General features: G+C 46.3%; 1 protein-coding gene across 15 annotated transcripts in view; it reads right to left on the bottom strand.

Annotated features, from left to right (window-relative positions):
* The window catches only part of LOC140457219 (uncharacterized), a 35,238-nt gene extending 12,243 nt beyond the window's left edge, over positions 1-22,995 (bottom strand). The window contains exons 1-6 of one of the 15 annotated variants that reach the window (XM_072551326.1): positions 22,884-22,995; positions 18,486-18,576; positions 13,975-14,062; positions 12,931-13,113; positions 10,572-11,558; positions 7,534-7,616 (exon numbers count right to left, since the gene is read on the bottom strand). In XM_072551326.1, the coding sequence (XP_072407427.1) occupies positions 10,683-11,534 (852 nt within the window). In that variant the 5' untranslated portion in view covers positions 11,535-11,558; positions 12,931-13,113; positions 13,975-14,062; positions 18,486-18,576; positions 22,884-22,995 and the 3' untranslated portion in view covers positions 7,534-7,616; positions 10,572-10,682. The other 14 variants (XM_072551325.1, XM_072551328.1, XM_072551324.1 and 11 more) reach the window with 14 other exon arrangements.
* Positions 22,996-26,979: the final 3,984 nt, after the last annotated feature.

The following is a 26,979-nucleotide window of genomic DNA, read 5'->3' on the forward strand; positions in this document are numbered from 1 at the left end:
CAACAACCATCCCTTCTCCCCAATTTAAACCAACAATCAGTTGTTCTGCCTGTGTTTCTCGATTCAGTTCTGTGAACGACGTCTACAATTTCAAGATAGTAAAACATAGCATGCAAGTTCAATTGCTGGAAACACTCATTGGGTCAGGTAGTATCTGTAGAGTTACAGTTTCATGATGTGCAGGGCATAAACAATAACTTAAATGAAATCACCATCTTTAATTGGTCTAAGTTATTTTTCTAATTATAAAAAATTAAAAATATGCTGAATGGTCTATACCATTTAAGAAGTGCGAGAGAAATAAATAAAGTGCAGGAAAAACAATCTCCGACTATGAAAGCTACTCGAGTCATAGAGATGTACAGCACTGAAACAAACCCTTTGGTCCAACTCAGCAATACAGACCAAATACCCTAAGTTAATTTAGTCCCATTTGTCAGCACTTGGCCCATACCCCTCTAAACCGTTCCTATTCATATACCCATCCAGATACCTTTTAAATTTCTAATTGTACCAGCCTCCACCACTTCCCCTGGTACTTCATTCCATACACGCACCACCGTCTGTGTGAAAAAGTTACTCATTAGGTCCCTTTTAAATCGTTCCTTTCTCACCTTAAACCAATGCCCTCTGGTTCACCCAAGGGAAAAGACCTTGGTTGTTCACCCCATCCATGCTCATGATTTCATAAACATCAATAAGGTCACCAGAGCCTCCAACACTTCAGGGAAAACAGCTCCGGCCTATTCAGCATCTTCCTATAGCTCAAATCTTCCAACCCTGGCAACATCCATGTAAATCTCCTCTGAACCCTTTCAAGTTTCACAACTATTTGAAGATAAAGCAGGTTCATTAGCAGCACATGATCAGAAGATAGGTGTGGTGGTAACAATTGGCAGAAATAAGTGAAATACCAAAAAGAGCTACCACACATCCATTATTAAAGATAAATTTAGACTGACACAGAGGTGGTCAGAGAGATTAGAGGTGAAAGAAAGCAATGGACATAGGTTGAGATTCACAATAAAGGAGACACACCAGCACCAAAGTCATGGAACCTTTCAAAAATAGCAGAGCACAGTTTTAGACACTTAAAATTGTCAGTGACTGGCTAAAATGCTCACTTCTGAAACAGTTTCACCTGCTGCTGATTTTAAAATCTCCTCCTGGAGTTCGCAGCTAGACATAAAATACAAAAACTGATGTCAGAGAAAAATCTCACAGTTGGTGAACTATCCAGGGAGCACGAGATGTACTTCCCAATTAATGGAGTATGATCACATCACACACACAAGCAGAGCATCTGGGTCTTCACAAACCACTCACCACCACATATTATGAGGCCATCCTTAAGAGGACGTAAAGGAGGTTTTACTGGAAAATACAGGGGAGTTTAGTTGCAAAGTTACGTTGGAGAAACTGGGGTTCTCCTCTTTGTGGTAAAGGATATTGCGAGGATCACGTGTACTCAGGGCTGAGAGTTTCTGTGATGAATCCATGTGACTGAACATATATATGGAGTATGGATTGTATTATGAGCAAAGGCTAAACAGATTGGGGCTCTACTATTGACATTTAGGAGAACAAGAGCTGATTTCACTGTCACATATAGGATTCTTAACGGGCTTGACAGGGTAAATACTGAAAGGATGTTTTCGTTCATGGCACGACCAGAAGACATTGTCTCAGAATTCAGGGGTGTCAAATTTAAGGCTGAGGAGGAATTTCTTCTCTAAGGTGATTGAGTGTCTTTGGAACTCTTAGCCATACAGCGAGGGGAACAGAATCCTTGTGCATGCTTAAAGCTGAGATAGGTAGATTTTTGATCAAGTATTGTGGAGAAACCGCAGGAAGGTGGACATGAGGAATGTCGGATAAGCCTATTGAATAGTAGAACAGGCTTGAGGAGCCAAGAGATCTTCTCAGGGTGGCAGCTAGTGAATAGTGGTGTTGCGGAAGGGTCAGTGTTGGGACTACAACCTTTTCTGTATACGTTAATGATCTAGATGAAGAAACGGAGGACATTCTGGCTACGTTTTCAGATAATATAAAGATACGTGGACAAACAGGTAGTCTTGAGGCGGCAGGGAGGCTGCAGAAGTATTTAGGTGGAAGTGAGAGTCGATAGTGTGGTGCTGGAAAAGCACAGCAGGTAAGGCAGCATCTGAGGAGCAGGAAAATTGATGTTTCGGGCAAAAAGACAGGTTCAGAGAGTGGGCAAAGAAGTGCCAGATGGAATATGATGTGGGAAAGTGAGAGGTCATGCACTCTGGTAGGAAGAAGAGAGACATGAACTTTTTTCTGAATGGGAATTCAGAAATCTGAAGTGCAAAGGAACATGGGAGTCCTAATCCAAGATTCTCTTAAGGTAAAACTGCAGGTTGAGTCGGTAGCTTATTTTGAGAGGACTAGAATATAAAAGCAGGGATGCCCTCCGAAGACTTTCTAAAACTCTGGTCAGGCCACATTTAGAGTATTGTGAGCAATTTTGGGCTCCATACCTCAGAAACAGGTCCAGAGGAGGTTCACAAGAATGATCCCAGGAATGAAAGGCTGAAATATGAGGAACATTTGAGCACTCTGTGTCTATATTCGATGGAATTTAGAAGGACGACGGGGGGATCTAATTAAAACTTACAGAATACTGAATGGCCTGGACAGAATGGACATTGGAAAAATGTTTCCATTGGCAGGAGAGACTAGGAAACGAGGGCACAGCCTTAGAGTAAGGCGACGACCCTTTAGAAAGGAGATAAGAAGAAACTTCTTCAGCCAGAGAGTGATGAATCTATGGAAATCATTACCACAGAAGGCTGTGGAGGCCAGGTCATTGAATATATTTAAGACAGAGACAGATAGGTTCTTGATTGTCAAGGGAGCCAAGAGTTATGGGGAGAATGGGGTTGAGGTCCTTATCAGCAGTGACTGAATGGCGGAGCAGACTCGATGGGCCGAATGGCCTATTTTCTGCTCCTATGTCTTGTGATCGACCCCTGTTCCTAATTCTTGCGGACCTTGGGACGCCTAGAGATCTCACAAGACAGTGGATCCAGGTTGGCGTCATTTCCCTCTCCTCGGTCAGGCGTTTTGGATTCACATTGTGAGGTGCCACAGACAGTACACCATCCCGTCACGGAGGAAAACGGGTCGACAACAAAACAAGTGGAAATGCGCGCGCGCTGTCCGTTGCCCATATAAGGGCCGGCAGTCACCCTGCTCCCTGACCCTCGATGCCCCGCCCCTTCCCCACCTGGAAAATGGCAGCCGCTCCCAGGGGCCCTGTAACGAAGCCTGAAGCTGTTTCCCGTTTGGTGCAAACGGGGGACCGCTAGTGTCTTACCGCGGAGTTTCGCTCGCAAAAGGTTTTCACACAGCCTCTCCATGCTCGCCGCCGCCGCCATCGCTCCCTCCGCTTCAATGTCACCATTCGCGCATCCAACATGATAAACATCCGCTCCCGCTTCCGGCGCCGAGGCCCCACACATGACCCCGCTGCGCCTGCGCATCCTCTCACATTGCAGAGAACCCTGGATCCGCTGCGCCTGCGCATCCTCTCCTCACATTGCAGATGAGGCGTTCTTCCTCCAGTCGTCTGGTGGTGAGGGAGCGGCGGTGAAGGAGGCCCAGGACCTCCATGTCCTCGGCAGAGTGGGAGGGGGAGTTGAAATGTTGGGCCACGGGGCTGTTTGGTTGATTGGTGCGGGTGTCTCGGAGATGTTCCCTAAAGCGCTCTGCTAGGAGGCGCCCAGTCTCCCCAATGTAGAGGAGACCACATCGGGAGCAACGGATACAATAAATGATATTAGTGGATGTGCAGGTGAAACTTTGATGGATGTGGAAGGCTCCTTTAGGGCCTTGGATAGAGGTGAGGGAGGAGGTGTGGGCACAGGTTTTACAGTTCCTGCGGTGGCAGGGGAAAGTGCCAGAATGGGAGGGTGGGTCGTAGGGGGGTGTGGACCTGACCAGGTAGTCACGGAGGGAACGGTCTTTGCGGAAGGCGGAAAGGGGTGGGGAGGGAAATATATCCCTGGTGGTGGGGTCTTTTTGGAGGTGGCAGAAATGCCGACGGATGATTTGGTTGATGCGAAGGTTGGTAGGGTGGAAGGTGAGCACCAGGGGCGTTCTGTCCTTGTTACGGTTGGAGGGGTGGGGTCTGAGGGCGGAGGTGCGGGATGTGGACGAGATGCGTTGGAGGGCATCTTTAACCACGTGGGAAGGGAAATTGTGGTCTCTAAAGAAGGAGGCCATCTGGTGTGTCCTATGGTGGAACTGGTCCTCCTGGGAACAGATACGGCGGAGGCGGAGAAATTGGGAATACGGGATGGCATTTTTGCAAGAGATAGGGTGGGAAGAGGTGTAATCCAGGTAGCTATGGGAGTCAGTGGGTTTGTAAAAAAGTGTCAGTGTCAAGTCGGTCGTCACTAATGGAGATGGAGAGGTCCAGGAAGGGGAGCGAGGTGTCAGAGATAGTCCAGGTAAATTTAAGGTCAGGGTGGAATGTGTTGGTGAAGTTGATGAATTGCTCAACCTCCTCACGGGAGCACGAGGTGGCGCCAATGCAGTCATCAATGTAGCGGAGAAAGAGGTGGGGAGTGGTGCCGGTGTAATTACGGAAGATCAACTGTTCTACATAGCCAAGTCCCACCATTCTACAGGATTACGGCCGGGCCGCCCAACTGCTCAAATCTTCTTTCATACCAGGTTTGATTGGATAATCAGAAGTTCCAGGGATCTACTCAGCTTGAAACCCATACTTGTGATGGAGCGATGATTGAAAATCAGTCGCCTTTTACAGAACTAGGTCAGGTCAGGGCAGGAAATCACTTCGGGAAAAACATCGTGCTGAAAGCGACTTGGAACGAGAAATGTCCATGAAATAGTTGAGCCTAATGGTTAGATGATAGTGGAGCAGAATGCAGTTCAAGGGTGAAAAGGGTTAAGATATCTCACGATCATTCAGAGAGTCATATAGAATGGAAACGGGCCCTTCAATCCAACTTGTCCAATCTGATCAAGTTTCCCAAACTCAATTAATCCCAATTGCCTGCACTTGGGCCATATCTTTGTAAACCTTTCCTATTCATGTATCTGTCCGAATGTCTCTTAAATGTTGTAACTGTATCATCACGTACCACTTCCTCTAGCCACATATGAATCGCCTTCTGTGTAAGAAAGTTCCCCCAAACGACTTATGCCCTTAACTTTTGACCTTTCACTCTGTTTGATGTTATGTGCAAACTTACTAACAATTCCTCCTAAATCAATCACCAAGGATGTCATTTGTGACTTTAAGTACTGTTTCAGTAAAAGGCAGAACCTCATTAAAGGGAATTCTAATGTGGAGTTCAGGAAAAAATGGGCATGGATATGGGAGGTGACAACATCATAGAATCCCTATAATGTGGACCAAACCATATGGCACATTGAGTCCACACTGACCCTCGAACAGCATTCCCCACCCCCATTCTTGCATCCCACATTTCCCATGCCTGATCTACCTAGCTTGCACTTCTCTGGACACTATGGGCTATTTAGCATGCTAATCCACCTAGCCTGAATTTCTGGACAGGAGGAGGAAACTGGAGTACCCGGAGGAAACCCACTCAGACAGTCGCCCGAGAGTGGAATGCTGTGAGGCTGCAGTGCTAACCACTGGGCCGCTCTCATGTTCAAAGACAACTAAATTTGGAAAAAGGCCGATTTTAATAAGATCAGGTGTGATATGGCCAGAGCGAATGGAGTGCAGATATTTTTGGTAAATCTGTGTCATACCAGTGGACAAGAAGAAAACGGACTGTACAGGCTCAACATGTTAAAGATAAAGAGTGGGACCAAAAAATCCAGCGAACCTGGATATCAATGAATATACAGGAAACAAAAAATGCTGGAGATCACAGTGGGTCAGGCAGCATCCATGCAGGGAAAAAAAACAAGCTAAGATTTTAAATCCAAGTGACTCTTCATCATAGCTCTGATGAAGAGTCATCTGGACTCAATGTTAGCTTGCTTTCTCTTCATGGATGCTGCCTGACCTGCTGTAATTGCCAGTTTTTTTTAATTTCAATTCAGGTTCATCATCATGCTGCAGGTGTACAAAACTCTGGTGCAGCCACACTTGGAGTATTGCGGACAGTTCTTTAGGAACTGCATTGTAGGAAGGATGTGAAAGCTTTGGAAAGGGTTCAGAGAAGATTTACTAGGATGTTGCCTGGTATGGAGGGAAAGTCTTACAAGGAAAGGCTGAGGGACCTGAGGCTGTTTTCCTTGGAGAAAAGGTTGAGAGGTGACTTAATTGAGTCATGTAGGATAATCAGAGGGTTAGACTGGGTGGACAGTGAGAGCCTTTTTCCTCGGACGGTGATGGCTAGCATGAGGGGGCATAGCTTTAAACTGAGGAATGATAGATATAGATCTCAGAAGTAGTTTCTGTACTCAGAGAGCAGGGGCGTGTAACGCACTGCCTGCAACTGTCGTAGACTTGCCAACTTTAATGGCATTTAAACGATCAGTGGATCGTCATATGGACGAAAATTAAATTGTGTAGATTAGATGGGCTTCAGATTGGTTTCCCAGGTCGGCGCAACATCGAGGGCTGAAGGGCCTAGACTGCGCTGTAATGTTCTATTTAAATTCCAACGTCTGCAGTAATTTGCTCCTACTGCAAATATACAGAATATACAGGATTGGATAGTGAAAATAAAGGAGGCTTGTGGGAGATAGTGAGGGCTCAACACAGTAGAAGCACTGAAGGAGTGGAGAATATGCATGAGGAAACATGAAAAGGGAATTAGGAAAACAAACATAAGTCATGGAAGGATAATGGCAGGGAAACTAAAGGAAAATGACAATGCCAGTCTTCGACCAATTAAATTTACTCCACGTGATATCACAAAACAATTGCTGAATATGGCTGAACATATGAGAATCAACAGTAGTTGACTGGAACAAGTTAGCTGCAAGTCAGATAGAAGAAACTGTAGAAACTGGTAAACAGGTTACTGCACCCAAGTTTCATCCCACAGAATAAACAGAATGACGTTCCAGCTGCAGTTAGGAAGGATGACTGAAGACCATTTGGAATTCGGGACTAAATTATCAATCGTGGATCAGAATTGTATCTCACATGATTGTTGTAATGCGATTTATTATACCTGTTATTGTAATAATATTATTGTGTTTATTAAAACGGCAAGTTAAGAAATGGAAGAGATCTACAACAGGGATTATCTCAGATGCCAAAAGAAAGCTTGTATGGAAGAATGTTTGGAATGGCTGCTTACTATAGGATAGGAATAACATAGATATAGCTAGTTCATAATATTCCTTGTTATTCGTTCATCATCATTTGTGTTGATATGTTTATTTTGTAAGATGTGGAAAGTACAATGTACTTGCCACGGAACTGAAGGAAAATGAGTAAGATATCACGAAATGATTTGTAACTTTGATTCTAAGTTTAAATGGTATCGTCAAATAACACAAATGAGGTAGTGCTTTGTTGAGAATAAACTACTGTAAGGAGGTAATACTCACCACTGCCTGGAGGTGCCCTGGAGGATATAGCAGAGCCGGTTGGGGAATCTCAGATAAATAGGTTACTGCATCCAAGTTCCATCCTGCAGTTAGGAAGAATGAACAGAATGACATTCCAGCTGCGGTGAAGCTGCATGGGGCTAAGTTATGATTGAGACCACAAAAGGGAGAAAAGATTTGTAGAAACCAAAGGAATTTGACAATTGCGAGCTATATATGGTAAAATTATTTGGAATTGGACTAGTCTCGCAGGCAATTCCAAATAAGGAAATTGAAACGCCAACTTAGCAGGACTGAATGAAAAAAAGCAACTGGAAAATCCCCAATTGCAGCAGCAACTCCAGGAGATGAACAATTGTGAAGAAATACCCTATGTTAGGATGCTTAGTAAATGCACTGAAGAGTTCTGGCCTGGCTGACTGCCAACTCTCCCGGGTAATAATGTTTGGGGTTGGTTACAGAACCCAGGTAGTAAAGGATGGTGGTTGAGATATCTCCAGTAGTTCAAGGCATAAATATCATTCACTTAAGTACTGAATAAATTAATCAAGTTTTATAGCACTGTAAGTGTCTCTACTGTATCTTTGTCTCTCTCTCTCTCTCTCTATATCACACACACATACACACTTCACCCACCACTGCCCTTGAACCCCACCCCTCCCAATGCAACAAGGACAGACCCCCCCCTCCCCCCCAGTCCTCACCTTCCACCCCACCAATCTCCGCATACATCGCATTACCTCCAAACAGACCCCACCACCAAAGATATATTTCCCTCCCTACACCTATCACCGTACCGGAGAGACCGTTCCCTCCGTGACTCTTTTGTCAGGTCCACGACCCCCACCAGCCCATACCCCACTCCTGGCACCTTTCCCTGCCAGCGCAGGAAATGCAAAACCTGCACCCACACCACTCCCCTCACCTCTATCCAAGGCCTCAAGGGATCCTTCCACATCAGTCAGAAATTTATCTGTACTTCTACAAGTATCATCTACTGCATCTGTTGCACCCGGTGTGGTCTCCTCTACATCGGAGAGACAGGACGCTTCTTGCAGATTGTTTCAGAGAACATCTCTGGGACACCCGCACCCACCAACCCCACAGGCCCATGGCTGAACACTTCAACTCCCCCTCCCAATCTGTCAAGGACATGCAGGTTCTGGGCCTCGTCCATCACCAAACCATTACTATTTGACGCCTGGAGGAGGAACACCTCATATTCCGCCCTGGGACTCTGCAACCACACGGGGTAATGGTGGATTTCAACAGCTTCCTTATTTCCCCTCCCCCTGCATTATCCCAGTCCCAAGCCTCCAACACAGCACTGCCCTCCAGACCTGTCCATCGCTCCCCCCTTAACCTTCTTCCACCTTTCACTTTCTCAGCTACCTTCCCCCCCCCCGCAACCCCACCCTCCTCACTTTATCTCTCAGCCCCAGCCTACAATCCTCATTCCTGATGAAGGGCTTATGTCTGAAACATCGATTCTCCTGCTCCTCAGATGCTGCCTGACCTGCGGTGCTTTCCCAGCAATACACTCTCGATTCTGATCTCCAGCATCTGCAGTCCTCACTTTCTCCTACACACTGTTGTCTTACATGCACATGCAATTCCTATGTTTAGTGGGGTCCCAGAGCATTGGAGCCATTGCTATTTGTGCTATATATTAATGATTTAGAATTGAATGGAGGAGGGTTGATAAGTAAGTTTACAAGTGATACAAAAATTGGTGAGGTGGATAGCCTTAGATTACACGAGGCTATAGATGGGCTGGTCAGACACAAAATGAATTCTAGCAGCATAAGTGTGAGGTGATGCACTTCGGTAGGGCAAACAAGGCAAGGGAATATACGATAAACAGTAGGACCCTATAGAGTACTGAGGATCAGCGGGACCTGATGGGTATGTACGCCAGTTCATTAAGACATCAGGACAGATAGATAGAGTGGTTAAGATGATGGATGGGATACGTGCCTTTATTTTTCCAGGCATAGAGTTTAAGAGCAGGAAGGTTATGCTGGAATTGTATAAAACATTGGTTAGGCCACAACTAGAGTCGTTGCACAGTTCTGGAATCCACATTATAGTAAGAAAGTTATTTGAACGAGAGAGTGTGCAGAGGGGATTTGCCAACAGGTTGCCTGCGCTAGAGAGTTTTCGTTCTGACTTGAAGAGATGACATGACTGAGATGTATAAAATTGAGGGGCATGGATAGGGTAGACAGGAAGAAACTTTTCCCCTTGGTAATGACCATAATCATAGATTTAAGAACAGGGCCTGGTGTAGGGGGGAATGAGAGGAATTTTTCACCCAGAGGGTGTTGGGAATTTGGAACTCACTGCCTGTAAGGATGGGAGAGGTATAAACCCCTTGTAACATTTAGGTTGTATTTAGATGTGCACTGTGATGCCAAGGCTTTACAAGGCTGTGTTCAGAGTGCTGAATAGAATAGTTGGGTTGTTTTTGACTGACGGAGACTTGACAGCCAAAGGGTCCTTTTTTGGACTGTACATTTCAACAGCTATGACTTCAGACAAGAATGGGAGGTTGGAGATGGGGCAGTTTGCAAGAACAAAGGTGTCAACGATGTGTTTTTACAAGAGGGGGAGTGATGGCAGACTTGAAGAACAGAGGAGAGAGTTCCTGAAGAGAAGGGAGGATAGTTCATAATATGAGCAATATAGAAAGATTGAGGGATGAGGCATGCAGTGGGAACAGGTTCGATTGAGCAACTGGAGGGTTTCATGGATAAGGTGAATGGTGATGAGTGAAAATGGAGGAGGAACAAAAGGAAAATGCCATCTCAGGGCTCAGAGAAGGAGGAAATTCTGAAGCAATTTGGTCAGTGGCTAATGGAAGAGAAATAAGTTGATCTTATTATTTCAATCTTAGTAACCAAAGAAGCTTCATGTGCTCCTCACATTTTTCATGGAAGTGAAGATGGAGGGTACAGGGGAAAGGTCAAATTCTTCAAAGGAAATAACTTTTAAGTGAGGAAAATACACTGCATTGAAGACAAAGGTAATTTATTTACCTTTATCCAGGATATTAAAACCTAAAAGTGGCCTGACGTTTAATAAAAATAGGTCCCATTGAAGACAGTTCAGTTCTGGATGTGACGAACTGCAACATTCAATCATTGCAGTTATTTGTGAACTCGCTGGTGTGTCAGCAGGTTGGATGACTGAGTGAATCCCTTCCCACATGCAAGGCAGGTGAATGGCCTCTCTCCAGTATGAACTCGCTGATGTTCAGTGAGGTGCGATGACCGCTTGAACCCAGTCCCACAGTGAGAGCACCTGAATGGTCTCTCATCGGTATGAATGCGTTGATGGAGCATCAGTTCCCTGGAGCCTTTAAAGCACTTCTCACAGTCGGGACATTTAAAAGGTCTCTCCTCAGTGTGAACACGTAGATGACATGTCAGTTCCCTGGAACTTTTAAAGCACTTTGTGCAGTCTGGGCATTTGAAAGGTCTCTCCCCAGTGTGAACTCGCTGGTGTCTCAGCAGGTCGGATGACTGAATGAATCTCTTGCCACACTCTGAACAGTTGAATGGCCTCTCCCCACTGTGAACCTGCCGGTGCCGCAGGAAGCTGGATGAATCAGCAAATCCCTTCCCACACTCGGAACAAGTGAATGGCCTCTCCCCAGTGTGAACTTGCCGGTGGGTCAGTAAGTTCGCTGACTGCGTGAATCCCCTCCCACAAATGGAGCAGGTGAATGGCCTCTCTCCGGTGTGTCTGCGCCGATGAGTTTCCAGTTTCGATGGGGAAATGAATCCTTTCCCGCAGTCACCGCATTTCCACGGTTTCTCCCCAGTATGGCTGCATTTATGTTTCGACAAGCCAGATGACTGGCTGAACCCTCGTGCACACACAGAACATGTGAATGGTTTCTCGCCGTTGTGTACAGTGCTTTGTCCTTCCATGTTCAAAGGCCCGTGATATTCTGCTCCTGATGAATATTGTGCATCTGTCAGGTCTTGATGCTCCATGTGGTTTCAGCTTCCCACCTGCCCCTTTCCAAACAAAATTAATTTAAAATAAGAGAAAGCAACTGATAGAGATCCAAAAAAGAACACAAAGAACATTAAAAATTCAGAGCTGGAGTAGGCAAATTAAACCCCTGAAGCCTGCTGTACCATTTGAAATGATAATGGCTGGTCTCACCTTGTCCTCAACTCTACCTTCCTGCCAACTCTCTCCATAACCTTTCAATCCATGATTAATTGAGTAGGTTGTGGAACTGAACTGATGGAATCTGATCATTTGTAGGGAGCACAATAAAAATGTGAGCGTGAAAGCAGCCCCAGGATTGGTTTAGAAACCCAACTGGTTCACCAATGTCCTTCACAGAAGAAACCTGCCACCCATATGGACTGATGCAAGACTCTGGCCTTAACGTGATGAGTGAGAAAGACTGAGCAAAAGGGAAACAAAATGGTTTTTGTACATCTATGACTCAACCAGTGTGTTGAGAGAATTCCCCAATCCACAATGCCCAACTTCTCGAAGGAGAACAGCAGCCTGATGCAGAGGAAAACCTTCACCTCCAAGACTTCCATCAGTGAGTTGAAATTGGGGAAAGACTGTTCACCTGCTCCACTTGTGAGAATGGGAAGATACGTGAGCGTTTGACTGGAAGGACATAGCTCAGAGTTAGGTTCTGTGGGAGAGATGGGGTGAGAGAATTGGGAGGGATGGGAGGAAGGGTGGGAAGAGGTATAAGGATTTGGGGTAATGGTAAGAGGTTAGACATTGATAAGGAGGGAAGGCCGATGGCCGTTTAGGTGTTGAGAGAGTCTCGGATAATCGGCGAGAGTTTTGGTGGGTAGGTAGTGGGAAGAACTGAGAGAGTATGATTAGGGGAACCCTGAGGGTTTGGTGGGGTGGGGTAAGTGTTGGGGCTGGTGAGAGCTTTGAGATTCAAGATGGGGGAAGAATATAAGAGGATTTTGGGTTAGGGAAGAATTTGAGATTTAGGTTGGGGAAGGAGGGTTAAAAGAGTTGGTGGGGGTAAGAAATAAAGTCTCAGGGTGGAGCGGGGATAGCTGGGAGTCTCAGGGTCTAATAAGGAATTGGGAGCCTCAGGCCGGAGCGGGGAGAGCCGGGAGCCTCAGGCCGGAGCGGGGAGAGCCGGGAGCCTCAGGCCGGAGCGGGGAGAGCCGGGAGCCTCAGGCCGGAGCGGGGAGAGCCGGGAGCCTCAGGCCGGAGCGGGGAGAGCCGGGAGCCTCAGAGTGGAGGGGTAGAGCTAAGAGAGTTCGAGTCTGAGAGTACAGCAGTGGGTGTTATTTTAGAGGGATATTGAGCGAGGTGCGGGAGAAATGAGCTGTGAGAAGGACAAGCGGTTGGGTTTTGACGCTAAGGTTTACTTGTAAATAAAAAACCTACCTTTTTACAGAGTTTTTAGGATCACAATCAGGTCTTAGAAATCAGACAGTTGGCCACACTCATTATTCCAAAAACTATGGGTTTGAAGTGATCTCACAGCTGATAGCTCTGAGGTGGAGTTGCCATCACTGCATCAGAGCTCACAACTTCAATGTTCGTGTTCCAGCCTCACTTTGGGAAGGCCTGAGGTATGAAAATAAGAAAAAAAAAAGCCTGTTTTGGTGACAGCACAAAGATAAAGGGACACACAGTTCAAGATTTGTGCAAGAATTAGAGGGAATGCAAAGGAAGGCTTTTTTTTGTTGTGGCGAGTGGTAATATCCAGAACTCTTTCCCAAGAAGTTGGTGGAAGCTGCAATGATCTATGATTTAAGAACGCAATTGGAATGACATTCAAGGGAAATAAACTTGTTTGGCTTTGGAAATACAACAGAGGACTGAGATACACCTAACTGCTCTACACAGAACTGGCATAGACTCGCTGTGGCTTCTTGCATGCTTAGTTTGTTCACCCTCTGACCACAATTAGTCTCGGTGTAGAAATATAGAAAATAGGAGCAGAGTAGGTCATTCAGCCCTTCAAGCCTGTGGAAACGTTCAACATGATCATGGCTGATCATTCATCTCAGTGTTCTGTTCCCACATTCTCCTCATATCCTTTGATCTCAGAACTGTACCTATCTCATTCCTGAAGACAATCAATGTTTCATCCTCAACTATGCCAAATAATTCTAACAGGTTCATGTCACCACTCTCTGGGTGACAGAATTTCTCCTTATCTCAGTCCTAAATGGCCTACATTTGAAGTCCGGGTATCATTCAGGTAAATCTGCACTTCACATCCTCAAAGACTTGTGGGTGGGGGAGAGAAGGAACACTGTAACTGTGGGGTGGGAGTGGGATGTGGAGTTAGAGGTGTGAGTCAGTCAATCTGTGCAGCCTAGCCTTCCAAGGTGGGGTGCCCAGACCTGAACAAAGTGCTTCTGGTGATTTTCCACACACTCCAATATCTGAACTACTTTCCCACAAACAGAATGGACAAACCTTTTCCTTTCACAGTTGAAGCCCAATGATATTCAGGTCCTGGTGATTTGTGTGAGTCTGTTAGATCTTGATGTTGTTCGGAATCCAGCTGATAGTAAGATCCCAGACAAGTTAGATCCCAGAATGAAATCTGGCTTAATAGAGCATAAATTTTATGTTTTCAGTTGGTCACCATGATGGTTAGTCACTATTCACACACATTCACATGAAGCTGACAATGCACTTTTAAAACAAGAACATTACATAAAAGAGGGGAAAAAAACCTCATTTTACATATCTAAGTCAATTTTACAAAATCTTAGCATTCAATCTTTTTTCCCCGACAACATTCTTTTCAGAGGTCAATCCAGGAGAAATATCATTGCCGTTTTTTAGACATCTTCCCAGCCCGATGGCCTAAATCCATTTTCAGTTCTGATAGCTTCAAAATTTCTATACAACTTGGAGACTTCACAAACTGAAACCCTGTTGCTAAGATGAAAACTGCTCTGCTGGACTAAACACTCGATTCTTCTGAACTGAACTCAAGCTAAACTACCAGTGTTTCCAAATCATGTTTATTTCTGTATGTTATAAAATCAGCAGCGTAAATGTCTCAATCGCTAAGCAGGAAGCTTTCTTGGAAGTTATTTAGGTCACATTTTCAAATTAATTTCTGTGCTCTAAATAAAGACCAACCTTCATAGAACTGAAAGCAAAACCCCAGCTGCTTTTTAAAATGCACATTTCCAAACTATAGTAATGGTTACTGTATCCCTTCATCACAATGTGATGTTTGGTTTGAGTTTCCCATCTACAGTTACTCCCATTTAATTTACAAAAAAAAAGCCAGTCCCATCAGCACACAACAGAAATCCAAACAACTTCTTGTTTGAATTTGTTATGTCTAAAAACCTTTTCTTCACTCCTATAAAGGGCATTACCAAAATGGTCCAGGACAGAAATTCTCCTCAAGGATGGCCACAGCTTGCTGAACATTGCCTCCAGTGAAGGTAGAAGCCACTTATCACTGCCTTTCCTGATAAAAAGTACATCTGCTATTCCACACTTTCTTATTCAGGGTCTAAGGTCTGGGTGTTTATGAAGCATCTCACTGGCCTGGACATTGCCTCCGCATGGAACAAACAGGCCTCTTCCACTGCCACTTCTTGCACTGTGCACACATTCCAACTCACAATTTTGGGATAATTGCCTTATTGATGACTTAGAAAACCTATCCAGTGCTCCTCTATACTCATTAACTGAATTAACAAAATCCAAACACTTGTATTTGATTAGATTCCCTACAGTGTGGAAACAGGCCCTTTGGCCCAACCAGTCCACACTGACCCTTCGAAGAGTAACCCATCCAGACCCACTTCCCTCTGACTAATGCACCTATCATGGGCAGCACGGTAGCACAGTTGGTTAGCACTGCTGCCTCACAGCGCCAGAGACCCGGGTTCAATTCCCGCCTCAGGCAGCTGTCTGTGTGGAGTTTGCACATTCTCCCCGTGTCTGCGTGGGCTCCTCCAGGTGCTCCGGTTCCCTCCCACAGTCCAAAAAAATGGTAAATTGCCTGTAGTGTTAGGTGAAGGAGTAAATGTAGGGGAATGGGTATGGGTGGGTTGCTCTTCGGAGGGTCAGTGTGAACTTGTTGGGTTGAAGGGCCTGTTTCCACACTGTAAGTAATCTAATCTAATCTATCACTGTGGGCAATTTAGCATGGCCAATTCGCCTGACCTGCACACCTTTGGACTACTATTTCTTAAAAGACACACATTTTGTCCAAGCTTTTTACCTTGTACTCATTAGAATCATTTACAAAATATCAATAAAGGGACAGATCCAACACTTCTATTAATATGAGGGGATAACATTGATTGATTGGCAAGTGGACTGTGGTAGTCACGTTGTCAGGTAGAATGCAACAATTAATGATGATTGACTGTGAACTGCAGGGAAAAAATGGCTGTCACGTATTTTGTTGAGTTGAAACAGGCACACAGCGCATGTCCATGTGCTTTCTGCCTGCAAAGAACAGGACCTTGCTATGTTACCAGTCCTCACAAGTGTGTCCGACTGCAAGCCTAATTGACAATCCTAAATTTATTATCAGTGTAAATCTTCACACAGCTAGTATTATCCAGAAAACACTAAGTGCATATCTAATATTAGATAACGTCTTGTGAGTTTCGTAAGCATGCAGTGGTTGGGCATAGTCAGTGCCTAGTTTGTCGCAAACAGTTGAAGAAATATGCCATTTAAGACAATTAGTCAATTTCTGGGACAAACTGGTGTTTCAGCAGGTTGAATTACTGAGTGAACATCTTCCCACACTCACAGCAGGTGAATGGGTTCTCCCCAGCGTGAGCACACTTGGTGCACTGGAAAAACTCACTGGTGAGCTGGAAAGATCTCCAGAATCTAGCCCCACAGCGATAGAACCTGAATGGTCTGGCTTTGAAAAGCTCTCCCCACTGTCTCCAGCTGTTTCAGTACAACTAAACATACAGCTTGCTCAGCATTGTCTACTATAAAGATAATATCCATGCATGCACCCTGCCATCTATCAGCCACGCCATACCGTGAAGTGAGCTATAGAAGCCGGAGTGGAGGTTTAAAAGTGAAGTGGAGCCAAATCTGAAACAATGAACATTCTCCAGGCTCACTGTCTGCCCCTTCCAGCTTCCAACCTGAGCCACATCAACACATTAGTTAGAGTCGCTCCTCTTGGAGAAGGATTTTCCCTGGCATGCGTGCAGTGCAAATGTTGCCGCTTGTTATCCAAGTCTTGTAGCAATTGGATAGACTGCTTGAGTGTCTGAAGAGTCATGAACAGTATTGAACATCGCACAATCATCAGCAAACATTCCCACTTCTGACCTGAAGATGGATGAGAATGCCTCTGCACTGACGTGCTGATATTTCCACCCCTCCATTCTAGAATTGAGATCATTTGGGTGCCTCTTCACCTCCAGTGCCAGTCACAACTGGATGCAGTAAGATAGCAGAGCTTAGATGCTATCTAAGGTTCAGGGATCACTCGGTTTTGTTTAGAGATGTGATCGTACGGGAGAGGGTGCAGAGGAGACTTACCAGGATGTTGCCTGGCTGGAGAGTTTCAGTTATACAGAGAGATTGGACAGATTGTGGTTGGTTTCACCACATAGAAGAGATTGAGAGGGGCATAGCAAGGAAGGAACGTTTCCTCTTGATAGAGTAATCAATGACTATGGTGCATAGATTTAAGGGGCAGAAGGTTTAGGCGAGATTTGAGGGAAAATGTTTTCACTCAGTGGCCTGTTAGTTTGGTAGAAGCAGAAATCTTCATAACTTTAAGAAGTGTTTAGATGAATACTTGTGATGCAAAACCATACAAGGCAATGGGCCAAGTGCTGGAAAATTGAATTAGAATGGTTAGGTGTTAGTTTTAAGCCAGCATGTACCCAATATGCTGAAGGACCTTTTTATGTGCTGTGAACCTTTTTGACTCTATGCTTTTGCCGTCTGGTATGCAAGTACTCCTGTGTTGTTGCTACAACAGATTGGCACCTCAGAAGCTGGTCCTATCCTTGTTCTTTTAAAGGTGCAAAGACTGGGACATCCTGTCTCCAAATATTTCCCGCACTGAGAATTCTCTGGTGCAGGATTAGGACATCCTGTGTACAAATAAATTCCACCCAGTTCATACATAATCACATAATGACTCCAATCGCAACTCGCCCTGTTCACACGGAGAATCCCAGGATGGAGAACTGGGAAATCCTGTCTCCAAACACATCTGATCCTGTTCTCGTAAGTGCTCCAGTCAAACGATTATTTGTAAGTGAAGGTACATCCACTGCAAGGGCAAGTGAGGAGAATGATGGGCCAGGTGCTGGCAGGTGGGACTAGATTGGGTTGGGATTTCTGGTCGGCACGGACGAGTTGGACTGAAGGGTCTGTTTCTGTGCTATACATCACTAAGACTCACCAGGAAAGCTGCACTACAGGGATTCTAAGGGTTCATTCAAATCACAAACACTATCACCAAATCAATAGACTCCAGCCAAAAGTCTGACTGTGTCCCTAATGTGACTGTCCTCAAACAGTCCGTACAGCATTAAAAAGCCTTTCCCCATCTCTCAGAGCAAGTAAGAACTCACTTGTCCTACGCAAGCAGGTTTACCATCACAAAGATGTCTCAAATATAACTTGGCTCACAGCTCCAAGTATTAGAAATTTATTAATTTTGATTATGCATCAAATAGGGGTCATTTAATTTCTCAAGTCCACGATCTGATACATCATTGTTATTGGTGACTGAGGGCATACCAGGATGCCCATCAGCACTTGAATATGTGCCTCATCTGTGTCCAAACTAATTCAGCCCTGTGAAAGAACAACTTTCACAGATACAATCCATTATGCCCATAAGATTCATTGCAAACTGATTATTCCAACCCACTACCTGAAGGAATTAGATAGATCTGCTGTTCCACAGTAAAAAGAGGGGACAGGTATATCCTAGTACTGATACACCGGTTTACCTGGTGGATTGAAGCTTTCCCATTCTGAAGAAATGATGCTGTCATGACAGATAAAATCTGTTGGAAACAGATCTTCACCAGATGGGGTTTTCTGAAAAAGATAAAGTTCATATTCCACAGGAGAAGTAATTCAGTAAAGCCTTATGCTAAACACCATTCCAAAATCTCAACCACCCAGAGACCAGGGATGATTGAGCACTTCAATCACATTCAGAACAGCACTAAAAAAAACCTGTCTTGGAAGGAGCTGATGATCTGCTCAGGGCCAATTAAGGACCATTCAATTCCCTCCCATTCAGTACCCGGTCATAGCCTCCTTCAGCTCATCACATATCGACCAATCCAGAATGTGCCAAACACATTCCACCCTGTTCTCATAGGCGCTCAAAACAAATGGCTATTTATAAGATGAAGGTACGTCAGCAGCAGGGGTGACTTGTTACTTGTCAGATTCATGACCAGAATACTCAACAAACCTCAGCATCCTCCCTGCTACCAGCAACTGAAAAGATGGTGAATTTTCACAGCCACAGCCTTTAGGGAGGACCACACCAATGTTACCCATTCAATGCTTTTTTGGGGGAGGGGCTTTGAAGTTAAAAACATTTTCAATTGAATTGGGAGGAAACAAATCTCATATTGACTATTGAGAAATGAGAAAAGGGAGCCCAGTATCTGCAGCTGTACAAAACCCCTGTTACAGTCTACTTGCAGTACTGCAAGCAGATCTGTGTACCGTACTTAAGGTAGGACATATTGGACAGAGTACAACATAAGTTTACAAGAATTATAACTGGACTTCAGATATTATATTAGGAGGAGAAATTATACAGATTAGGCATGTTTTCTATAGAATTTAGAAGGTTAAGGGGGTGATCTGATTTAGGGCTTCAAGATATTAACTGGAAAAGACAGAGTAGATAAACTCTGTTCACTAGTTGGAGATTTTAGAACTAGAACTAGCCTGAGAATTAGGGTTAGGCCATTCAAGAGAGATGTGAGGAAGCACTTCTACACACAAAGGATGCAGAGATTTTGAACGCTCTTACAAAAAAATGTAAGAACTCAAGTTTTAAATTGGAGATAGATAATTTTTTTGTTCAGCAGAAACATTAAGGGAATGGGGCAAGGCAGATATATGAAGTTAGGCCACAGATCAGCCATGATCTCATTAAATGGCAGAACAAGCTCAAGGGGCTGAATGGCCTACTCCTGTTCCTATGTTATCATTGAAATCAGTGCAAACTGTACAAAATAAAAAGGTCAGATGACATTCTAAAATGTCTGAATAATCAAGGAGCAAAAGAGCAAATTACAATAACCATCACTTGGGAAAAAGTGCTAGTTAAACTAACAGGGCGAAAGACTGATAAAACCCCTGGGCTTGACAGGATACATCCTTGGCTATCAAAGGAAGTAGTTACAGAGATAGCAGGTGCAGTTTTCAAGTACTGGAAAAGTCCCAAAGTTTGGAAAACTGCCAACGTAACATGTTTATTTGAAAATGGAAGGAGACAGAAAGCAGATATCTAAAGGCCAGTTAGCTTAATGTTTGTTAGTGGAAAAGGTTAGAGTCTATTATAAAGCATCTAACAGCAGAGCATTCAGAATTACATAATACGATCAAGCAGAGTCAGCACGGCTTCATGAAAGAGAAATCATGCCAGAAAGGTTTGCTAGAATACCTCGAGGTGGAAACAAGCAAGCTAGGAAAAAGTGGAGTGGATGTAATATATTTGGATTTCCAGAAGGTATTTGATCTGTTATATCACAGAATGAAATATTAAGTACTTTCAGAGAAGATTAGATTCCCTACAGAATGGAAACAGGCCTTTCGGCCCAACAAGTCCACACCAACCCTCCGAACAGTAACCCACCCAGACCCACTCCCCTACCCAATATCCACCCCTGGACACTATGGGCAATTTAGCATGGCCAACTCACCTGACCTGCACATCTTTGGATTGTGGGAGGAAACCAGAGTACCCGGAGGAAACCCACGCAGACACGGGGAGAATGTGTAAACTTCGCACAGACAGTTGCCGTGGCTGGAATCGAACCCGGGTCCCTGGTGCTGTGAGGCAGCAGTACTAACCACTGAGCCACCATGCCAAAAGTCAACAATGAGTCTCATTCATTTCATCTTGGGGCTATTTCCCTCCCACCGAAGGCGCTTGATAAGGTGCCACATGTTAGGCTGCTTAATAAGGTAAGAGGCTATCATGCTGGAGGTAGGATATTAGCAATAATTAACTAATAGATAACTCAGGATTGAGAAAAGGGCGTTACTTTCAGGATGGCAACCTGTAACTAGATGAGTGCCACCTACAAACTGGAGGAAGAACACTTTGTCTTCTGCCTCAGGAGCCTACAATCACATGGCCTCAACAGTGAATTCACCAGTTTCTAAACCTCCCCACCCCGTTCCAGATCTAGCCCTTCAACTCAGCACCAGATTCTTGAGGTAAAAAACAATAACTGCAGATGCTGAAAACCAAATACTGGATTAGCGGTGCTGGAAGAGCACAGCAGTTCAGGCAGCATCCAACGAGCAGCGAAATCGACGAAGGGCTTTTGCCCGAAACGTCGATTTCGCTGCTCGTTGGATGCTGCCTGAACTGCTGTGCTCTTCCAGCACCACTAATCCAGTACCAGATTCTTGACCTGACCTGTCTGTTGTCCTGTCCATCTATCCGCTCCACACTTGCCACACAATCACCTCTTACCTCCACTCACCTTTTGCCATCCCACTTACCTTTCCCCAGCCCTTCCCCCTCTCATTTATTTCTCAGCCCCCTTTCTCAGTCCTGATGAAGGGCTTATGCCCAAAATGTTGACCCTGCTGCTCCTCGGATGCTGCTTGACCTGCTGTACTTTTTTTAGTACCACACTTTATCAACTCTGACTCTGGGGCAACTGCAGTCCTCAATATGTCCTTCTACTATTGAAGTCTAGGATAAATTATTCTTTATTTGCTGCCCTCTCTGCCTGTCTTGCCACTTTCAATGATCTGTTAACATATTTATGCAGGTCCCTCTGCACCTGCATCTCTCTTAAAATTGTACCTCCTATTTTATACTGTCTTTCAATGTACTCTCTAAAAAAAATCACTTCACATTTCTCTGCATTGAAATTTTTGCCTGCACCCCAAATTTGTCAGTGGCCTTCTGCTGTTCTACACAGTTGTCACAGTTTATTATTCTTCCAAGTTTCATGCCATCTGCAAGTTTTAAAATTGTCCCCTACACCCCAAGATCTAAATCATTAACATATATCAGGAAAAGCAAGAGTCCCAATACTGATGCCCTGGATATCTTCATCACAAACCCTCCTTCAGCCTGAAAAAACATCTGTTGACCATTCTCTCCCTGTTGCTCAGTCAATTCTGGATCCACATAGCTACTGTCTCCTTTATTCTATGATCTATTGTGTTCCTCACAGGTCTGCTGCAAAGCACAATATCAAACAAATTCTGAAAATTCATGCACACCACATCAAGAGTATTATCTTCACCAAGACTTTCTGTTACCACTTCAAAAGAAACACCAGCAAGATAATTAAACATGATTTCCCCTTTAGAAATCTCTTCCTAACTGACCCACATTTTTCCACATGCTTACAAATTCCAACCCAAACAGTTGTTTCTAGAAGCTTCTCCGCCACCAATGATTTCTGGGAGTATCTTTACAGCAGGATTATCCTTGTCCTTTAAAAATGTTGTCAATTCCTGTCTTCTGGTACATCCCGAAAGACCAGGGAAAACTGAAATATTTGGGCCAGTGTCCCCGCAATTTCCAACCTCCCTCCCTTCAAAATCATCACATCAGCCCCTGGTCAACTTTAAGTGCCATCAATCTACCCAGAGTCATTTCGATCTCCTTCATGTGACGAGCTCTCTTCCTCTGACACCGTGACCTGGGCAGCATCCTCCTCTTTGGTAAAGACGGGTGCAAAGGTGTTCATTTAACACCCCCACGTGTCACTGATGGGTCCAGCTCCTCCTTTAGCCACTCTCTGGCTGTTGAAAGGGAGTTAAAAATCACACAACACCAGGTTATAGTGCAACAGGTTTATTAGGAAGCACTAGCTTTCAGTGCACTGCTCCTTCATCAGGTTACACAGTCACCTGAAGGAGCAGCGATATGAAAGTTACTGCTTCCAAATCAACCTGTTGCACTATAACATGGAGTTGCGATTTAAAATTTTTCCCACCCCAGGCCAAAACCAGTCCCTCCACATTATGTTTAAAGGAACGTTATTGGTGGGGGGGGGAGACTGTAAGGCTGTGGCCAGGGCCTCTTGGTGGTAGATATAGCCGGTAAGGAGCGAAATGGTGGAAAGGGAGTGACAGGACACGCTTGTGGACACCTCGGGAAGGCACGGAAACGGCAGACTGACCTGCAGGGGCCGGGTTTGCAGCTCTCAGCCTCTTCACCGGGAACGGGGGCGGCTCGAACTCCGGCTGCACAGCCGCCATCTTGCCGCTGGGCCGGGACGGCGGGCGCATGCGCGGCCCCTGCTTGTGACGTCAGGCGATGCCTCCCCCAGTGCTGGGAGATGCAGAAAGCTGAACAAGTGGCAATGATCAGCAGCTTTACCCCCTGCTCAGCTCCTGCAGCTGATGTTGGCCCCTGTAGAAAATAGGAGCAGGAGCAGACTATTTCTCTCTTCCATCCAACTCATAGAATCCCTGTAGTGTGGCAACAGGCCATTTGGTCCTACAAGTCCACACCGACCCTCCAAAGAGTAACCCACCCAGACCCATTCCCCCCTTACTCTACATTTACCCCTGACTAATGCATCTAACCTACACATCCCTGGACATCATGGGCATTTTAGCATGACCAATTCACCCAACCTGCACGTCTTTGGACTGTGGGAGGAAACTGGAACATCTAGAGGGAACCCACACAGACACAGGGAGAAGGTGCAAACTCCACACGGCCAGTTGCCCAAGGCTGGATTGAACCAGGATCCCTGGTGCTGTGAGGCAGCAGTGCTAATCACCAAGCCATCATGCCATCCTAACTATTTATTCTTTTCACCATACCTTTTCATAGAATACCTACAGTTGTGGAAACTGGCCATTTAGATTACTTACAGTGTGGAAACAGGCCCTTCGGCCCAACAAGTCCACATCGACCTGCCGAAGCGCAACCCACCCAGACCCATTTCCCTACATTTACCCATTCACCTAACACTACGGACAATTTAACTTGGCCAATTCACCTAACCTGCACATTTTTGGACTGTGGGAGGAACCCATGCAAACACGGGGAGAATGTGCAAAATACAGTCAGATAGTTGACTGTGGCCAGAATCGAACCCAGGACCCTGACCCCGCCCGTCCTCAACCCCGTCCAATACCACCCCCAAACCCCCTCCAACCCCACCCTGTGCCCCCGCCCGCCCCCAACACCATCCAATACTGCACCCTGCCCACCCCCCCAAAGCTGTCCAATAATGCACCTTGCCCACACCCCCACCCCCACCCCCTCACACCCCAACCCCATCCAACACTGCACCCCGTGCATCCCCCAATCCCGTCCAATATCGCCCCTCTGCCCGCCCACCAACCCCGTCCAACACTGCACCCCGCCCACACCCCAATCCCATTCAGCGCTGCACCCTGCCCACCCCCCAAACCCATCCAACACTGCACCCTGCTTACCCCCCAACCCGGTCCAACACTGCACCCTGCCCACAACCCACCCCCTCACCCGTCCAACTCTGCACCCTGCCCACACCCCCCACCCCCAACCTTGTCAAAACTGCAACCCGTCCAACCCTGTCCAACTCTGCACCCTGCCCACACCCCCTTCCCCCAAACCCCAACCCCGTCCAACACAGCACACCACCCATCCCCCAACCCTGTCAAACACTTCACCCTGCCCACACACCCACCCGCTTGCACCCTAACCCCATCCAATACTGCACCCAATGCACCCCCCAACCTCATTGAACATCACCTACTAGCCCGCCCCCCAACCCCGTCCAACACTGCACCTTGCCCCCACCCCCAAACCCATCCAAAACTGCACTCCGCCCCTCACCCCCCAACCCGTCCAAAATCAACCACCTGCCTGACCCCCAACCCCGTCCAACACTGCACCCCATCCGCCCCCCCCAACCCCATCCAAAACTGCACCCCGCCCCTTCACCCCCCAACCCCGTCCAACACTGCACCATGACCACCCCCACAGCCCCAACCAACACAGCCCCCCTGCCCGCCCCCAACCCAGTCCAACACTGCCCCGTCCGCCCCCACCCACCCTCCAACGCCGTCCAACACCGCCCCCCCCCCCCCCCCCCCACCCCACCTACTGTCTGATCCACGTCGTACTGCGCCCCATCACCACCACCACCTCTCCGGGGCAGCCAGATGTATACCAACATTAAGACTGCTGCTACCTTTGTGGGGTAGGTCTCCAAGCTGCGCACACAGCCACACACACGACTTTTTACTGCAACCTTTTGACAGGTTCCATCTCTGCCATGTACAGGACAATGTTGGAGAGATTATCTGGGGAAGGGGGGATTTTGGGTTCACCCTTGTGTAGGACTCCAGGGAAAGTGTGGGGGGCGGGAAGAGAGAGAGAGAGAGGACGGGAGGTCAGTCATTTAGAGACGGTGCCTGGACTGTTCTCAACAGCATTTCAGTGAGCCGAGTTTGTTTTTAATCATTGAACCTGTAAACAAAAGACGCAATCAAGGTTGAAACAGCTCTTTGATGCAATGATTCTATCGGGACCTTGAGCTCTCCTTCGGATAATCCGAAATACGGGTAATTGATATTTGGATAATCGAGGTTCCTCTGTATACACCACAGCCGGCATTCTCCACTGTGGAGGACCCATCTGCCTGCCTATTCTTTTGTCTCGTCCCTCATGCTGCTTTGGGATGAAAGGACCAGTGGGGTATTTTGCTGCTATTCATAGAATCCCCACAGTGTGTAAACAGGCCCTTTTGGGGGGATTCAAGATGGCAGCGACCCAGTAGGTCTGCTTTGCTGAGCTCCGCACCAGAGCCCAAAGTGGGACACTCGCCCTCTCTTCACTGTCCAATTTGTTGAAAGTAGCTATTTCCTGACCCTTGGAACTATTTAGCACCAGTTCTGAGCAGTTTGGTGCAGTTTAAAAGATGACTCGGGGAAAGGAGCACAGGGCTTGCTTCAGGCAGAAACCCTCCCCCCCCCCCCCCCCCCCCCCCTCAGCAATGGATGCACCCGTAGCCTTGGCTTCAGCCACCGCAGCTGCCTCAGAGGATTCGCCTCAGAGGATTCACCTGCAGAGCGGAGCCTGATCTCAGAGTTTGCAAAACTCCGAGAGAAGATCGACTCGTCGATGGAAGAGACCTGGGCCAGGCTGGAATTGATCCCGATCATGCTACAGAGGCATGACCTGAAGATCCAGATTCTCAGACAGCGTGTTGGAGGGGCGGAGCAAAGGGCCACAGCTTCCAAGACTGCGGATGAATCCTTAGTGAGCCTTGTTCAGGCTCTGGAAAGTCAAGTGTGGGCCTTCAAGGTCGTCGGAAGAATATTCGGTTGCTGGGGCTTCCCGAACGGGAGCAAAAGACCAGCTAGTCAGCTTTCTGGGGCAATGGCAGGTGAATCCTCTGGGGCGGTCGCGGAGGGCGACGCCATGGCTACGGATGCGTCCATTCTGGGGAGGGAGTTCTGCCTGATGCGAGCCCAGTGCTCCTTTCCCCTGAGTCATCTTTTAACATTTTCTAAGGCTGGAGGCTAAGGTAGGCCGGGTGCAGGTCGAGCAGGCCCACCGGGTCGCAGTACGCAGGCCTGGATCAGACCAGCGCCCCCGCCTGGTCCTAGTGTGAGTCCAGCATTATAGAGACAAACAAATGATGCTGGAAGCCTCTAGAGCACAGGGAAAAGATCCCCAGGCTATGGTACATAAAAGATCACAAATCATGCTTTTTCAGGACTTTTCCCCAGTTGTGATTTGCAAGAGGAAGGCCTTTGATGAGGTAAAAAGGCATCTGAGGGACCTGAATATCCAGTATTCCGTTAGATATCTGACGATATTGCGTTTCAGCCACAGAGGGTCCGTGTTTAACTTTGATTCACCAGAAAAGGCAAAGAATTTCTTGGATGCTCTAAAATAGACTGAATTATATGGACAATTATTCTATTCTGCCTTTTTTATTCTGTAATTTGCCTGATTTACCTGGTTGTTGGGGGGTGATCTTGGTCTTCTATTCAATATATGTCAGGGTCATAACTATCTCTTTTCCTTTTTTTGTGTTCCCTCTCCCCACTCTTCTACTCCCCCTCATCCCCTCCCCCTCATCCTTTGTTTGGATGGGAGGGGAGGGGCGGTGAGGGGAAGTGGGGAGAGATTTTTTTTGTTGTTCTACCAGGACTGCCTAGGATTACAATATTGGAAGGGATGGGTTGAGTGCCCACTTTTAACTTTCTTGTCATAAGATATTGGAATTTTTTTTCCTTACTTTGTGGTGTCCGGGGTGGGGACAT

This window comes from Chiloscyllium punctatum, chromosome 31, assembly GCF_047496795.1.
Source record: "Chiloscyllium punctatum isolate Juve2018m chromosome 31, sChiPun1.3, whole genome shotgun sequence".
NCBI lineage: Eukaryota > Metazoa > Chordata > Chondrichthyes > Orectolobiformes > Hemiscylliidae > Chiloscyllium > Chiloscyllium punctatum.